At 43.7% G+C, this 17,076-nt stretch overlaps 1 protein-coding gene across 3 annotated transcripts in view; it reads left to right on the forward strand.

Moving 5' to 3' along the window:
• Positions 1 to 6,191: 6,191 nt before the first annotated feature.
• Positions 6,192 to 17,076, forward strand: part of ITGA9 (integrin subunit alpha 9) — a 298,314-nt gene continuing 287,429 nt past the window's right edge. The window contains exon 1 of one of the 3 annotated variants that reach the window (XM_039526656.1): positions 6,192 to 6,273. In XM_039526656.1, coding sequence (XP_039382590.1) covers positions 6,218 to 6,273 — 56 coding nt within the window. In that variant the 5' untranslated portion in view covers positions 6,192 to 6,217. Of the gene's footprint in view, positions 6,274 to 14,013; positions 14,430 to 17,076 lie in introns of those variants that run through there. The other 2 variants (XM_039526655.1, XM_039526654.1) reach the window with 2 other exon arrangements.

A 17,076-nucleotide genomic window follows, 5' to 3' on the forward strand; every position in this document is an offset into this window, starting at 1 on the left:
GGGATCAGAGACCAAAGGTGTCGCTAAATGGAGAGTGCAAGAGGGGAGTGTATTGGAATTGCTATGTAGAAAGCTCTTCTTCGAGTAGTGTCCCTGTGGGTGCTCCATGTCAGGATATGAGTGTGCCCAGGCAGTCTTGATGGGAGATTTTTGGCAGCAATGTCTATAGGTCCACATCTGCACCCTAGACACAGTCATGCTCCGGTAGTAGGGCATATAGAGATGGGCGGACCCGCTGCCACTCCAGTTCCTACTCAGCTGCCTATGACTTGCAACAGTGTGTCGCAGTGTTCATTGGCTAGAGTGACCAAATGTCCCAATTTTATAGGGACAGTCCCGATATTTGGGACTTTGTCTTATATAGGCGCCTATTACCCCCCACCCCATGTCCTGATTTTTCACACTTGCTGTCTGGTCACCCTATCACTAGCTAGCCTCACCACCACAATGTCTTTATTTGCTCAGTATTTTTCTTTATTTTTGTTTAGCATAATTTGTGCTTTTGAATAGGTTCTCCCCCATCCCCTCCCCGACCTTCCTTTTGTCTGATTGAGGCTTTTGATCCCTGGTCTTGAGCACAGGTTATGCCCAAGACACTAGGCTTCAATCCCTGCCAGACATGCCATAGGTCTTTCCCTGCAGTGATGGACATGCAATCTGCTTCCGCTGCTTCAGGGAGTCTCACCTGGATTGATCGGTCTTCAGCTGTCATTAAGACTGCGCCGATCACAACACGTCTGCCATTCTTCTCACATTCTTGCCTTTCTTCTCCACGTTCGTCTGAAACGTTTTACAATGTCATCTTCCCATCTTCTTGGAGGCCGACCCGGTGGTCTTTTCTGTTCTCGCAGGTACCACACAGTAATGATTGTGGTCCACCTATTGTCCGTGAACCATGCTATGTGGCCCGCTCATCATATCTTATTATATCTGCTTTCCACAACGTCTTTCACACCGCTGCGTTCTCTAATCATTTCATTTGGGATATGATCCAGAAGGGAAATTCCCACCATAGCTTGTTCCATTACCCTTTCAGCTACTGACAGCTGCTGTTCTTCTCTCTTCGTCAGTGCCCATGTTTCACTGCCATACAGCCTGGCTGGCAGAACTGTTGACTTGAAGATATTTGTACGTGTGGTCTTGTCGATTTTTTCCTTTGAGGATGTCCTTGATGGAATTAAACACACACCATCCTGCCCGAATCCTTCGTGAGAGTTCTCCGTTAATGTCTGGGCACATATTAACTTCTTGGCCCAAATATATGTACCGTTCCACTTCTTCAATTTCTTCTCCTGTTACCCGTTATTCGGGCTTTTCGTTAGATGTCTGATCGCATGTATTTCATTTTGCAACGGTTCATTTTCAGACCACCCTGACTGCTTTTTTGTCGAGTCTTCGTAGCATGCTCTGCAGTTGGTTGGTGCTTTCGGCAATCAGTATGATGTCGTCCATGAATCTGAGATGAGATAATCGTTCTCCATTTATATTAACACCACTCCTCCAAATGATCTTGTTCATAACCTTTTCAAGACAGGCGGTAAATAGTTTCGGTAAAATCGTATCACTTTATGCCTTTCTTGATTGGGATGCGGAGGGAAGTTTCGAGGAGAGTAATGTCTGTTGTACATCCAGTATTTACTTCCTTCAACAAACTAATGTACTGCGTGTTAATGCCCTGCTCTGCGAGTTCCTTTAATATTGCATTGAACTCAACGCTATCGAAGGCCTTTTCATAGTCAACAAAAGCAATGCATAGCGGGAGTTTGTATTCCCTCACTCTTTCTAGGAGCAGGCTAAGAATAAATATAGGATCAATCGTGCTGAAATTTCTCCGAAACCCTGCCTGCTCTCTCGGCTGTTGTTCATCCAGACTCTCTGAGGGTTGGTTCGTTATCACCTTTGTAAAGAGTCTATAGATATGAGAGAGCAGGCATATAGAGCGATAGTTCTTAAGATTTTCTCAATCCCCCTTCTTGCACAGCAAGATGGTATTTGACTCCTTCCAGCTTGATGGTATTTTTCCTTCTTCGAGACATCGACTGAATCTTAAAGTGAGAGCCTCCTGCAGAAATCATTTCTGACGTTATTCCATCTTTACCTGGGGCTTTTCCCTTCTTCATCTGGTGTAGTGCGCTTCGGACTTTGGGAGTCTCACATCCCCTCTAAATGTAAGATCTGCCCAGTGTTTAAGAGTAGATCTAAGAAATTGAGGGAGGAATAGTTTCTAGTGGAAACCCTGGATGGTCTGTCCCTTTCCTCAAACTACAGGACACCAAGTAGGATTTCGCTGCACTCCCTTTGGAGCCTTTTAAAGCTGTCCTTTTCCAGAGCATCTCCCAGTGACTCTGTGACAATAACATAGTCATTTCAGTTGGTATTTTAAACACCATTTGAAATTCAGGTCTCTATTGTTTTATATTAAATGTTCTTTGCTCTTTCTCCTTTTTGACTGTTCCCAGTGTTTGTGTCATCATCGCACTGGAACAAGCAGTTGCCCGAGGAGAGGATGGGTATGCATAAAAGCCACAAAACACAGCTGTATTGCTGGGTACTTCATATAGTGGGGAGAAACTGCAAAGAGGGGAAACGCATTACAACATTATTGACTGAGTTTTAGGTTTAATGTAAAGGTTTGGGAGAGATGCTGACTAGGAGGAAGCTGAAGTTGGTCTTTACTTTAGATAAGCTTTTCTATTGACTACTAGCAGAATTCAATGTATGTTTTTTATATACATTCTTCTGTGGGAGCTTGATGGTTTCCAGCCAGCCCTTTGCAGTTTCAGGAATGGAATTATAGTTAAGGAACTGAATAAACTTGGTAGACAAAAGGAGGTAAAAATAACTTCTGTTCATGCTCTTTTGACAAGGTGAGAATTAATTTGTCATGTCAATGCTGTTGCCAGCTAATCATGAGCATGGCAAAGTTTGTTTAATATCACATGTTGGGATGGACGTGAGCCTAAACCAATTTTTCATTTTGCCAGTGAAGTAATTAAATGAACCCCCTGAAAATAGCTTCAGGGACGTTGTTACTAACTGTGGCCCTGATCATATGAGCTGTTCTGTGCAGAGGGTCCCTCCCTTCCACACTCTATGAATTCACTGAAGGTGGAAACGTGATGTGTGGCTACCATGCCATAGTCTGGGATATGCAACTTTATTAACCACACACAAGGAGAAGGGATTGATTGCAGGCACATAATTTGTCTAAACTGTAAAGTTTCTGGTTTGCTATAGAGTCAGTGATTGGGCTGGAGTTTGAGCCATTTGTTGTTCCCTGCACCTTGGTGTGATAGTGGCTGCATTTTGAAATCGTTGCTTCAAAAAACTACCTTTGCACCTGCCATTTGGGAAATCTCCACAGAAGCAAGTGGAGGATCAGAGGAGGTTCAGCTCTGTTTGGAATGGTGGTGCTAATAACATGTCACTTAAAACAGGCAGACAGCACTGTTAATTTTCACTTTGCACTTTTTGGCCCATTAGAGCACAATCCCATCTTCTATTATATTTAGAAAACTCAGGCATTTTCTGAACTCAGATTTCAAAATTTTGTTCAGACTTCAGACAAATTTCCCCAGCATAATGTAAAAATGCAGTTTTAATTTCTGTGTGAAACCAGACATATATGAAAGTTTCACAAAAGGCAAAATGGCTGGGCACACAAAATTGCAACCTTTACCCAAAAATATTTGTAATTTTCTTGCACCACCAAGTTAGTCGCTGTTTCCTTCCAGAACATTGCTTGACTTTCTGGGTAAATGAATTAAAATTGGAGGTGAGCTGGGAAAATAGACGCTACAATTGGATTATAATCAATGCAGTTAGGTAATACCCCAGAGAAATTGCAAAATGGTTAGATCTCAGAATCGATCCTAGGATCTATATTTCACATTGCTTGCGGTGTGACAACATCCCTCTTAAATTATAGTTCATGATATGTTTTGCACTTTTCCTAGTTCCCCTCACACTCTTTGCCTATATGTATTTTATCATGGGTATGGTGAATAGGGTATTCTGTGCTGGCATGACCTCATTGACTTTAGTGGATTCACACCACTAGAGAATTTGCCTCTGGAGGTTTTCTTTGTCACTGATAGCACTGTCTTCCCATCATCGAGACTCTCAAATTCAATCTCCTTCCTAAGCCTGGTAACAATGCCTTTCTTGGCAATACCTTATCCACATGCTGGCAATAATAAATCCTATAGAGTCTTACAGTTTCTGAACTACTGTGTATGTGTAACATACAACCAATTTAGACATAACATAATAGGCAGTTTAGGAATAAATGGGTCACAACAGGATCCTGTATGTCCCAAACTACTTAGTTAAGGAATCAAGCTTCACATGCACATGCACAAAAACTGCAAAATGTGTCACTTTTTTGGTGAACTGGTTTGGCTGTTTCAGACTTGATAAATAGGTTATTGTTTATCTGAACTTTTCACACAAGTATTGTATGATAGTTAACATGTGAAATAATAAACATTGCATGGCTAGCTAATAAAAAGCAGATGTGATACAAATTCCCTGCAAAATGTTTGAAAGCTGTGTTGTAAATTGGATCTTTGGACAAGTGGCCCAAACTTGTCATGCGATCACCACTGTCTCCGGGTAATTAAGTTAGAATTAGAAGTTAGCTGGGAAAATAGAGGCTCTGGTTGGATTATGAATCCATGAAGTTGGGGAATACCCAGGGTGATGGCAAAATGGTATGATAACAGGATCCACCATATAATCTGTATTTCACAAGCTTTCTGTATTCTATATATGTATCTGTGTAGTGATTGCCCTTTACTTGTTATCCTTTTGCTGTGGTGTACTGGAATAAAATTAACAAGTTTGGAATAAAGCACTGTTTAATGACTAAGGCCCTGAACAATCCAACTGCCACTGAAATCTTGTAGAATCCTTTATTTCAGCTTTAACAGAATTGGACCAGGCCCTTTAGAGTTAAATACTCTTTAGCTTTCATGATTTAAACTAGAATGAATTTTAGAAGTCAACTTTTTCCTTTTAAAAATGTAAATCAGCTAGCTTTTGTCTTAAGCTGTAGCCCACATCTACTGTTACAGAAAGCCATGTGATGTATCAGCTTAAAAGCTGTGTAAGCAGAATACAAGTAGTATGTGATGGGGTGTCCACCCCACACAGGACTGAATGGAGTAGGCCAATTAACTCCAGAGGCTGCACCTGGAGCAGGAGTCAGGGAGCAGGAGATTGATTAGGAACAGGCTCAACTGTGCAGGAACAGGCAGAGCCTATAAAGCCAAGTAGGGGGCTACAGACTGGGGGCTGCTGAGAAAGGGCAGTCACTCTCTGGGGAGAGAGAGGAGTGTTTGAGGGCTCCTTGGAAAGGGTCCAGTCACTCCTTGGGAAAAGGGAGGAGGGGTTTTTGGAGCTGGTACTCCCAGGGAGAGAAGGGGAACCAGAGTGGTGGGAAGGAGCAGTGAGGGTAAAGAGAGGAAGCCCAGAACTACTAAGTTGAGGGTCCTTAGACTTCACCTCAGCATAGAGGGTGGGCCTAGGTTACCCTATGAGCCACTGAGGGAATGGCAACAGGGTCATGGGTGGCGTGTAATGGAGGTGAGGGGAGGCTAAGCCTCCCCAAATCTCATGCCACTGGGGGTGCAGTGGTGGATTTGGGCCCCCCTGGAAAAATCTCCCCCTACCACAGCCCCGGGGCTAGAGGAGCTCTTGCTCCCTGATGTGGTCCTGGAGCTGCCACAGGGACACAGCCCTTTTCTGGTCTCGAGGCCACAGTGGAATAGGGCCGGGGCATGGGGTATGTGGGAAGAAGCAGAGTGGGGGCAGGGCTGAGGGAGGTGAGGGCAGAATGGGGGCAGGGCTGTGGGTGGAACAGGGTGGGGCCATGGGGAAAGGCGAAGAAGGGGGTGAAGTCATATGCAGGGCTGCAGGCAGAAGGGGCAGAACAAGGGAGGGGCTCGGAGCGCCAGCCAGGGCAGAGAATTCTCCCCACAGCTTGGCCCAGGGCTATGGGGGGTACTGAGAGCAGAGGTGGGGCCTTGGCTGGAAGACGCGTGGCAAAAGGAAGCTTCACCCTCCACCCATGACTTGGGCAGTGAATGGGAGGACTGCCTGGGACTGTTGATGGACTGAATCCTGGAGGACTAAGGCACAAAGAGGACACTGAGTCCTGGAGTGAGAGGAGCTGCAGACCAGAGTCAGAATGACGGTGTGCAAACTGCAGACAGAGATGTCAGCCTTGAGAGGTAATCCCTACAGTGACCAGGAGGAGGCACCAGACCAGAGGTGAGTGAAGCACCCTGTGACATGGTAATATTTTAAATGTCCACTTAATTACAGAATAGGGCTCCTATCTCTCTTGTTAGAAACAGGGTAGGAAATGGTTTACGATCTCTGATCATGGGTGTCATCGAGTCAGAGTCACATGCAGGACTTGGAATAGAACAATAGCTCAGATAGTGGGATGGATTAGTTTTTTGTAACTAGCAGTTCTATAGATTCCTATGGTAGCGCTACAGAGATATTGGATGAGTCACGGAGAGGGTTGCAATGTGGTCTACTCTACCGTCACATAACAAAACAGAATGAAGCCAATGGGAGTTAGGATTTCACCCTTAGTTTACAGGCTGAAGTTTGTTTTCCTTCCAAAATTGCCTATTGTCTCAGGGATTGTTGGGGAGGGGAGGAAGCAGCTGTCTGCAGAGAGCAAAGGAGACAACAGTTGTGGACAGGGAGGTTCCGTTTGGGTTAAAATGATTAAGAAGGTTGTGGCAAGAACTCCCAATACCTGGATGTCTCAGCGACTCGAATCCTTGTCAGTCTGGGGTTGGTATGAAAAACATGCTTTTTGTGGTTTTGGCTGATCCCCTCCTGGCAATGGATGAAGAACAGTTGTCCATAGTGATACTAGATTTATCAGCTGTCTTTGGTCCCATTGGTCATTAGGTGTTGACTCTCCACTGGTGTGTGTGGATGGGGTTGCTTTCAGATGGCTTTGTTCTTTTCTCTCTGTGAGGTCCCATAGGGTAGTATTAGGCAGCTGTTCCTCTAACCTGGAGGCTCTCTCATGTGGGGTGCTACCCGGTTCATCTCTTCATTCAGAATATGTACAAGACTGCTAAAAGGGTTAGTAAGCATACAGCTGTGCAAATAAACTGATTTTTTTGGTTCACTAGCTGTACCAAAACTTTTTTAAAATTGTTTTTGGTCGAGCTGAAACACTTTTTTTCTTTTTTTTCGTTTCATTTTTCAGCAAACCAAAAAGAATTTAATTCTGGTTGAACAAAACACTTAATTTAATTTGAGGACTTTTACTTTTTATTTTTTTCATAGACGTGAAGTAAGCTTCAAAGCAAAGTAATTTTGAATAGAAAATTAGTCACAATAAAATATTTCAATGTTAAAACAAACTCTCAGCTTTTTCTGATTAGGGAAAAAAAAAGTCAATCAAAACAACTTTGTGAATTTGGCACAAATTTCATGAAATGTTTCAGTTGACCTGAATCTGCATTTTTTTGGGGGAGAGGGAAATTTGCTCAAACAATTTGCCCATTTCTGGTGAAGAGGTAATGGGTTAATGTTGCCTTCTGTATGCTGATGACACGCAGCTCTGTCTCCATCTCATGTGATACAGAGGATACATTGAACAGACCTTATCTAGTGTCTGTTTAAAACTGAGACATGGATGAGAGCTAGCTAGTTATTTTACCAAATCGGGCCAAGCAAGATTGAGATAATGATAGCAAGTGAATTTACTAAATATTCAATCAGCCATTTTGACTGTGTGTGTGTGTGAGATATTTGTTACTTAAATTGGCAATTTGGGGTGGTTGGTAGATTGCTGGTTGCTTTTCGATCATCATATAGTATCTGTGATCAGGATGGCTTTTTTTCATCTGCACTGGATCAGAAGTTTGCTAGTTTTCTTCTTGGATACAGATTTTTGCTACCATGATCCATGCCTTTGTCACTTCCAGATTAAACAGCTATGACATGATCTTCATGGGGCTGTATCTTAAGTCATTTTGGAAACTGAAACTGGTGCCGAATGTGGCAATTTGTTTGCTGAGCCAAGTATCTTTTTGGGATCACATGACACCAGTTCGTCAGGATCTGCACTGGTTGCTTATTGGTTTCCAGGCAGAGTTTTGAGGTCTTGGTTTTGACTTAACAAGACCAGACTGATTTCAGACCTGCGTACTTGAGTTGCAGCCTGTCTCCTTGTGCAGTACAACTGCAATCATGGTCAGTGGAGGTGGTAGAACTAGATTCCCCTTGTTCCCACTCCAGTTTAAAAAGAGATGGGTCTGCTGGCATGTCATTGATTTGGGAATTAACTTTCTCCCACTTTGGTCTAATATATCCCAAAGCTGTTGACTTTCAGGGCATGCACTAAAGCAGGCCCATTTGTTCATGCCTCTGGGGAGGGCTGAGTTAATGACAGATTGGGTAGGGGGTATCTCTGAGAAGGCAATGCTGAACTACAGGCTAGCTGATTTTTTTTTAACATGCATTTTTGGAATACATTGCTGGGTGGTTTGTTTTTTTTATAGATTTTTATCTGTAGAGCCTGGGATAGGCACTTAAATAATATAAATCAAAAATAAAGGGTTCTATTACAGTATATTACCAAATAAAAAATCTCTACTCAGATTGTAATGATAAAAGCTTTTTGATCAATTGATCCATGTGCTGTGGTAATGAGATTCAGTCAGCATTGAGTGCCTAAGTATCCGATACCACTGATGTCAATGTGAAATCAAAATGTGCTCTTCTAGTTAGCGTTACTACTGAAACCACTGCTAGTAAACAGAAGAGAAATTCAATATAGATAAATGTTTCTCCCATTTTATTTTTATATTACTACTATACTTACTACATTATACACATTTTGTATTTCCAGTATGATGTGTGAAAATGTACTCTGTGTGTTGTTTATACATAAAATACACAGACCCATGTTGTTAGGAATCAGTTTGAGTTCCAGGAGTTATTTTCCATTAGCATGGAGCATAAACAGGTACTATGGTTCCCAGTTCATTAAAGTATTTTAAGCACATGCTTATCTTTAGGCATGCCCTGAAGTCCCACTAAAGTCAATGAGACTTAAGCAAGTTAAGTAGGTATTTGATTAAGCACCTTGAGTAAGGATGGACTGCTGAATCAAGGTCTATGAAGTGAGTGCTGAAATGCAGGATCTGGATTCACTGAAGAAAGCTCTATCAAAGGAAAATAATACCTGATTGGGAGATCTTTTTTCTACTTAGTTCTAGCCGAGTTTTGGGTCTTACCGATGTGTGGATGATGATAAACATTTTAGAAATATAACAATATGCTATATAGTATAATGTGTAATACTTTAATTATACAGTTATGTAACAGGGTGGCTGGCCTGGGGCTGAGCCAGCTCTGATTACAAGAGGAGCACCTTCCCTGAGGGGAAACAAGTGATTTAATATAAACAGCAGCAGGAAGAGGCAGGAGTGTGGCTGATTGAGAGAACTGAGGCAGGGTAAGAGGGCTGAGTGAGAGCTGGGAACCGATGGCTTCAGGTAGAGAATACGGTTTGGGACATTCCCAGAGCTTACTGCATCCCTTTGTGGGGCTGGTTTAATACTAAATACCGTCAGAGTCCTTTGGCATGCTTACAGAGCCATCCAGAAGGAGGCTACTAGAGCCAGGGCACTGCAGAGACATCCCTGCCCACAAGGGGGTGCCTGGGTGGCAGCTACCCCTTTACAAGTTTCTTTTGGGCAGAAGTGGGCCCCAAGTCACAGTGGATCAAACTCACCCCTATGCTTTAGGCCAGTGCAAGGCCTATCCACTACTTAAGTCCCGCTTAAATAAAGAATTTTCAAGAACAATTGAAGAATAATATACCTGGCTCATAAACTGGAGCAGATGCTGCAAAAGCAAGACAGTTTAGAATAACGATTATCAGATGCTTAAAAGGGACAATTGATTTTCACCTATGAAAATCGAGGCTTTGAAAATATTGCTGAACTGCTAGAGGTTGTTTTTTATTGAAGGACTTCGAGGAAGAGTGGTTTGCTTAAATTACTGCCTCCTGTGCTGGCTAAAGGTTTGTCTTGACCCTCTCTTGAACCTAGAAAAAGCTTTTCGGATTCAAAATCCACATGGGAAAATCTGTGGTAGAGCTATTCAAGGAAGATAAGGGCAAGCAGTCAAAAGAGCGAACATCACGAAGTAACAGTACCAATAATGTGATCGTTTCTTACTCTCACGTTTGCTCCAGAGAATTAGCTGCAGCCAAATGGAACAACAACAACCAAGTTAATAATATTATGCATTTATTTCTGGCTCTAGAAAGGTTAATGCAGGCACCCCATTAAATGTGTGGTATTGAAACCTGAATTCCTTAATTATCTAAAACAATTGATTTTATACCCCTGCAATATGAAAAATGAGGAGGCCCCTGCAGACCAATGGGGACAATTTGTGAAGGTGTTTGTCACTTGACTGCTGTGGTGCACTGATTCTAGAGATCTGAATATCTCCGTTAGTGACAGAGCACACCAAGGTTCTGATAATGATTTTCTGCTTGGCAAGTTAGAATGTTGGAGGGAAGACCTGATCAGAGTTCAAATGTGACTAGCACCCTAGCTTTCTGATTGACATGATAGGAAGGACTCTGCAAACACAGTTGTCACCCCCACTTACCTTAGCATATGTCTGCCTGTGGCTTGGAGGTGTGATTCCCAGCCCGGGTAGACAGACTTGTGCAAGCTCAGCTCAAGCTAGTGTGCTAAAACTAGTAGTGTGGACACTAGTAGTGTTTGGTAGTGGCTCGGGCCAGTTACCCACGCTTGGGCCCAGGAGGTCGGGTGGGTGTAGGCTTGGACAGCTAGCATGAGCCACCGCCAGTGCCGTGCCATCAAACCTCCTATTTTTAGCACACTGGCTTGAGCTGAGCCTGGTCTGGAAAATGTGCCTTAGGCTAAAGGAGATCCATGTAAAGCAAAGGTTTAAGGGGTGAGTTGATCACAATTTATAATCACCCCTCTGAGGGAGTAGTAGATATCTGGTAATAAGGCATTAATTAATCTAGCCAACATAGGCATAACAAGGTCCAGTAACTGGAAGTTGAAATTGGCCAAGTTCAAACTGAAAATAAAATTGCAAATGTTTAGTAGAGTTGACCAGAAGGATATGACTAGCCATTGAACAGACTGGTAAGGTAAATCTCCATATACTAAATCCTACTTCACTTGGAGTGTATAAGTCAGGACTGGATGTTTTCCTAAAGAAGATGCATCTAGCTCAATGACTTGTGGTAGAATTAAAGCAAAAGTGTAATACAGAGTGATAACACTAGTTCTCCTTTTGCGATTCATGGAGTCACCACAAGGTTATAATTATAGCCTTGATTTACAGGTATGATTTACCTAATGTGCTTTTGTATCTATCCATATGTACATGAGATTTAAGTAGGTACTTAGAGATCTATAAACAAGAAAGTTTGCAGACAGAATAGGTCCGGATGGATGTAGATAAAGATAGTTAAAGCCAGCTCTACTAGTTTAATGATAAAGGTTTGGCACATGCGCTCAAGGTGTTAAAATATGTATACCTTTTTTCTTAGTCCTTATTTTCAGCTTTATACTCATTCTGTGATCATATATTAGGTGTTCCTGCAGTAGTTAATGTTTAAATTCATGATAGGTTTTTTTCAGACTAAGCTGTAATATGAGTTTTCCCATCTCCTTTAAGAAAATATCCTGACTTGGAGACACTGATTCTGATTATACTCCCACTGAGACCAATGGCAAAACTCTTATCAACTTAGATGTTGCAGGATCAGGCCCCAGCCATGCAAGAACACAGTGCCCCCCCCCCCCCCAAGAAAAGAGGTGGCTGAAAGTCAAGTGTCTAGACCATGTTCTGAATAGATTTCCTTGCCATGCAATGGGAGCTGATCTCTTTTATGGACTGACACACCTCCAATCATGCCATTTTTAGAATCACAAGCTCTCCTCTGAGCACTCTACATGGTGACAGGCCAATGTTTTATTCTCCTAATCCAGCCATGTAGCTTCTCTCTTCCCCATGGAAATGGATATGTCCAACATTCTCTCCACAGTATTAGTGTATCAGCTCCCATTTCCTCTAATTTGATTGGAGAGCTGTTTAGCCTTGTTCAGTAATCGGATAATTAATTGGAAAGCCCTGTTGCTTTCCTGCTTCAAAATGCAAAGAATTTGGCTTGATGTTATTAATGGGATTGCATGTCGTCTGTGGAATTTGCCTGATCAGTGTATATTGACTTTCCTCTTCAACCAGATTACTTTTATCCATACTGGTAGCACAGTTCTGAAAGTCCTGTGACAATCTTTTCATTAAGTTCATTCATTTAAGGTTTGACTATAGTTAATATGATCTAAATGAGCGTGGTTTTTACTGAAAATTAAACTTTTTTCCTCTAACATTTTTAATAAGCTTTTAAAAACAGAAGTTTGATCATATGCTAGAGACTAGAGGTGTGGAAAAGTGTTCTCTTCACCCTATTTGTTAAGCATTATGCTACTCTCAAACAATCTTAGAAAACATTGTCTGTCATATCTTTGTCTTCATATACATGAAATACAAAATGTTTGTATCTATAAACATAATGTATTAAATGGTCATACATCATAATAAAGAAACAGTGATAAATACATCATTAATGAGGGTCTGCTTGATCTGCAGTTGAATGGGCAAGAATCGCATTCTGTTCAAGGAGACTTGGATTAGGCCCCACAAAATGAAGCCTGCCTCTCTCAGTGCGGCTAATGCCCCCCAATGAAGGATGCAAGGAACAGTCGGGGAAGTTTAAAATGAGGCAGGACTAATTTAAAAAAAAAATTTAGGCCCTCAGTTTTCTGATTCACTCTTTCTTTCTCATATCAATTCTTCACAGTTCTTCATGGGATCAGTCCAGCTGTGAGTGGGTGATTGATAGCTGTAAGCTTGAGTGTAAAATGAGCAGCGGGAAGTGAAGACAGGACACAGATGAAGTGACTGACTTGAGCATGAAGGGGGAAGTCAAGCAGATTGGTCTGCAGGTGTAAGAATCTGGACAGAATTGATATAAACATAGTATAATACACCAGAGGTTTGCCAATGCAAATAACATAATATCTAAAGAAGAGGGCCACATTGGCTGGCCGGGAAGCTATTAAACATGTACAATCGGGGAGCTGATAATTTATAGGGAGGCAGTTTTCCAAGGCTTCCTTCTACAAATAAACTGCTGCAGAATGAATGCTGCTGCTACTGAAGTACCGCTGGCAGTGGTCTTGGCACAGGAATGGAAGCTAGGAATTCTGATTTTTGAATCCCAGCTTTGCCACTGATTCCTTCTATTGTCTTTGCAAGTCACCTATCTTCTTGTTGCTTCAGTTTCCCCATTTGTAAAACAGGGTGACTGTGCCTACCTCACAGGAATGTTGAGCAATTTGAGCTAATAGGTCTTTCTGAAGATTAAACATGCTTTAGAATTGCGAAGTATTGTTGATAATGAAACAAGGGAGAGAGGGAGGGCTGTTGAGTGTAATTCCTGGATTAGGGGAACTACAACATGTTTTGGATGCTGATGACTGAAGCAAATAGTGCACCTTGATGTACAGAACAAGTAATAATGCAAACTCCAGAAATACAGAAGGAGCAGTGAGAAATCATTCCCTGAAGGGGAAGCTTTCCAGCATCAAGGAAAAGTGTGTGTGTGTGTGAGAGAGAGAGAGAGAGGGGGGGGGGATTGGAGGAGGGGGAGAGAATTTCCGTGGGTCCCCTCAAACAAGGGGATCCATCCCTTTAGCTAGCGAAGGTGCCGCGTTGCTGAGGGACCGAGCCGAGGCTGCGGCCGCTAGAGGGCGCCGCCGCTGTAGTTTTGGGGCCGGCGCTGTCCCAGGCAGGGGAGCGCTGCCTCCACTCCCTGCGCCCCGGGGATTGGAGCGAACTGGAGCTTCTCCGCGAGGCGGCCACAAAAGTCCCTGGCTGCTCCAGGACTGAGTCAGAATCCCTGGCTGCAGCCCACCCAGCCCCCTCTGCTGCAGGCTTCAGCCGGACCGGGCGGGCTGCGAGGCGCTTTCCGGAGCTCCCGGGACTCCACGGCTGGGGCTGGATTTTTTTGTGTTTGCTCGTTTCGGCTCCAGCTTAACACCCCGCGCCCCGGGCTGCCTGCAGTGAGGGGGGCAGACGCTGGGGTTCCCCAGGACAGAGGCGCCCTCCCGCACACACGCTCCCTGCCCTGCCCTGCCCCGCAGGATGCCTGGACCCCAGTGGAAGGTCAAGCGGAGTTGGTTTAAAGTGCTGGTGGGTTTGATAGCAGTGGCCTTGGCTTATTCCTACAACGTGGACCTGGATCACCCGGTGGTCTACCAGGGGCCCAATGGCTCCTTCTTTGGATACTCGGTGCTGGAGCATTACTACGATAACACCCGCTGGTGAGTAGGGCAGAGGGACTGGCTCTGTGCGGGGAGCTGCTGCTGCTTTCGTTGCACGTGAATGTGCCACTTCGAAGTGGCGCTGGCACCTCTCAGCCCCCTCCCCTCCGGCCTCATCCCCCCACCTTTTTGGATTCCCCTGCTCCAAGCCTGGTGGAGTCCATTTCTTCTCTCCCCGCTCCCCAGTAGATACCTCAGGATATTGCAGCTGTTTCAAGGTATATCAGTGACCACTCGAATGAGGGAGATTTTAACTGCGTGGTTGAAACAAGGCAGCAAAATCCTTGGTAGCAAGAAGGGAGGGACATTGCAGTGTCTTTAACCCATGATTTGAGGACTCCAGTAACTCAGCCAGAGGTTATCGGTCTGTTGCAGGAGTGGGTGAGATTCAGTGGCCTGCATTGTGCAGGAAGTCAGACTAGATGATCAGGATGGTCCCTTCTGGCCTTAAAGTCTATGAGTGTAATGCCCCGCTGGAGGGGCTGCCTTCCCCAAAACAGTGTGCCTTGGCAAGTCTGGAGGCCTTTATCACTCTGAGGATGGGAGTTTCTCTTTCCCGGCAGCATCCGGAGGAGCCTGCTGCAGCAGGAAGGTCTCCTATAGTAAAATGGTCCTGTGGTTGGTTTGTGGGATATTGGCCTTTAAATAGTCCTCTCTGTTTCCCAAGTGTGAAGTGTCACCTCAACTCACCATGGAGGCTAAACGCTCCCTCAGTAAGAAGATTACTAGTAATTTTCAGTTAAATATATTGCTTTCCTGCTGACACTGTAGCTGCTATGCCTAGTAAGAACATGACTGGACTGGGATATGCTGTATTTCTTCCTAGAGCACAGTCACTAGTGCATGAGGGGGGTGGGTGGGGAGCTTCTGCTGAGGACCAATTGACAGCAGTGGTGGGGGACTAGAGAAGTAGTGAAGTCTGATTTAACTCGGCATGGACTATCTCACTGATAAAGATTAACGGTGGGATAGAAGTTCAGGGTGAACTTTTGGCTTTTGAAGTCAAAAGTTCCACGGGTTTCAGTGGGGCCAGGATTTCACCCTAAATATTTAGAGACCCTCTGGCTTCAGACAGGACAATGTCCAGTCCCCAAATATGTTTCAGTTAAGATACTGGTTTAGAATCCCATGCTACAGTAAGAGGGAGCATCCTTCTTCTGGCATTTAACTTTATTTTGTTCCTCCCTGCAATTGGCTTGACCTAGAAAAAATGGAGCTAAACTGCAGTTGCTGCTGTCAAGGGTGTGTTTATTACTGCCAGTAGCTTTTCCACTGCCTGTTGCTGGAAATTGGGAGAGTACTGCAGGATCAGATTTTCTGATTCCACCACACCCACTGATCTAAGGCTTCTAGTGTCAACCAACCCGATCTTCAGAGAATCAGAATAATAGCCCGTTGTCTTCCTAGACAGATTCCAGAGGGGGAGTTTTTAAATTAAAAATTAGTGTTTTAAAAAAGTTGTAACTGGACACATTTACGTCTGCATTTCAACTCTTGCTGAGTAATCTGTCCAACAGGACAGCACACAGAATCTGTCAGCACCTTCAGTACCTTTCAGCGGGTACTAAGTAAGCAGGCAGTGATTTTTTTTTCCCCACAGCAATGAGGAGGAACATTTAATCCTGGCTTTAAGCCCTTTTCTTTAATTGCAGAAATGCTGCCTCTTACTGTGGTTTGGGAACAGCACTGGAGCTGACATTTTTGTTTAAATCTCCAGTATAACTGAGGCCAGCTAATGTGTACTTAGAATGTATTATGGTAATAAAGTAATTTTGCTCTGCCTTGGATGCAGTCTGATGGAAGAAGTTTGTGTACTTCCTGGAAAAGCAACAGAGGCACAAACTACCAGGCACCATTTAAAAATAAGCAAGATTTGAACTTCAGAAGGGCCATTCAATGCAACCAAATCTTCTAGCCAGGTATTAGTTTCTAAGTAGTCCAAGGTGATGTGCTCAGTGGTTTCAATTCAGTTACAGGTATAGGACACTGAAGAAAGATCTCTTCCCATAGACTCTATTTATTAAGTTCATCTGTTGCCCTGAGTTCAAATGCTGCCATGAAAAGAGGAAATGCAGCCCTGTGAGTCTCTGTTTCCACAAGCCGCAGATTGGGATTCTATCATACTGTAGTCCACAAAGGAAGTGCTTCAGACTGGTGGTTATGCTAGTTAACAGTTGCTGCTGGAACATGCAGGATATGTACTTGGAGAAGTGAATGAAATGTGTGGGGGGGGTGTTGAATTAGCACTTCACCCCTGCAGGTGCATTCATAAGAAACCCAGCATCCATGGGAATTAACTGCAACTGCTAAAACCATAATCAATGAGTACCTTTTTATACTGATATACAGTTGTTGCTGGTCCTGGTGACATTCTGAACCTAGTAGGTAATTGGGGGACACCATGTACTAGGGACATCACTTCAGAAAAATTCAAGGGGGGAGGGGAAAGTCAAAGTTGGGTCAGCATATAGAACATTGTGTGGTGATATTTTATCTTGCAAAGTCGGGGGATGGGGATAGTAGAAGACATAATGGAGCATATAAGGCTTATGAGACGTTGGGGGGTTGCTCCATAGCCCCTGGCATGTACCCCTTTTCTGCAGTGCAAAACTGACAGTTGTGTTTTATTTAGTCCTTTAGGTAATCC

Source organism: Mauremys reevesii, linkage group 2 (genome assembly GCF_016161935.1).
Source record: "Mauremys reevesii isolate NIE-2019 linkage group 2, ASM1616193v1, whole genome shotgun sequence".
NCBI classification, from domain to species: domain Eukaryota; kingdom Metazoa; phylum Chordata; order Testudines; family Geoemydidae; genus Mauremys; species Mauremys reevesii.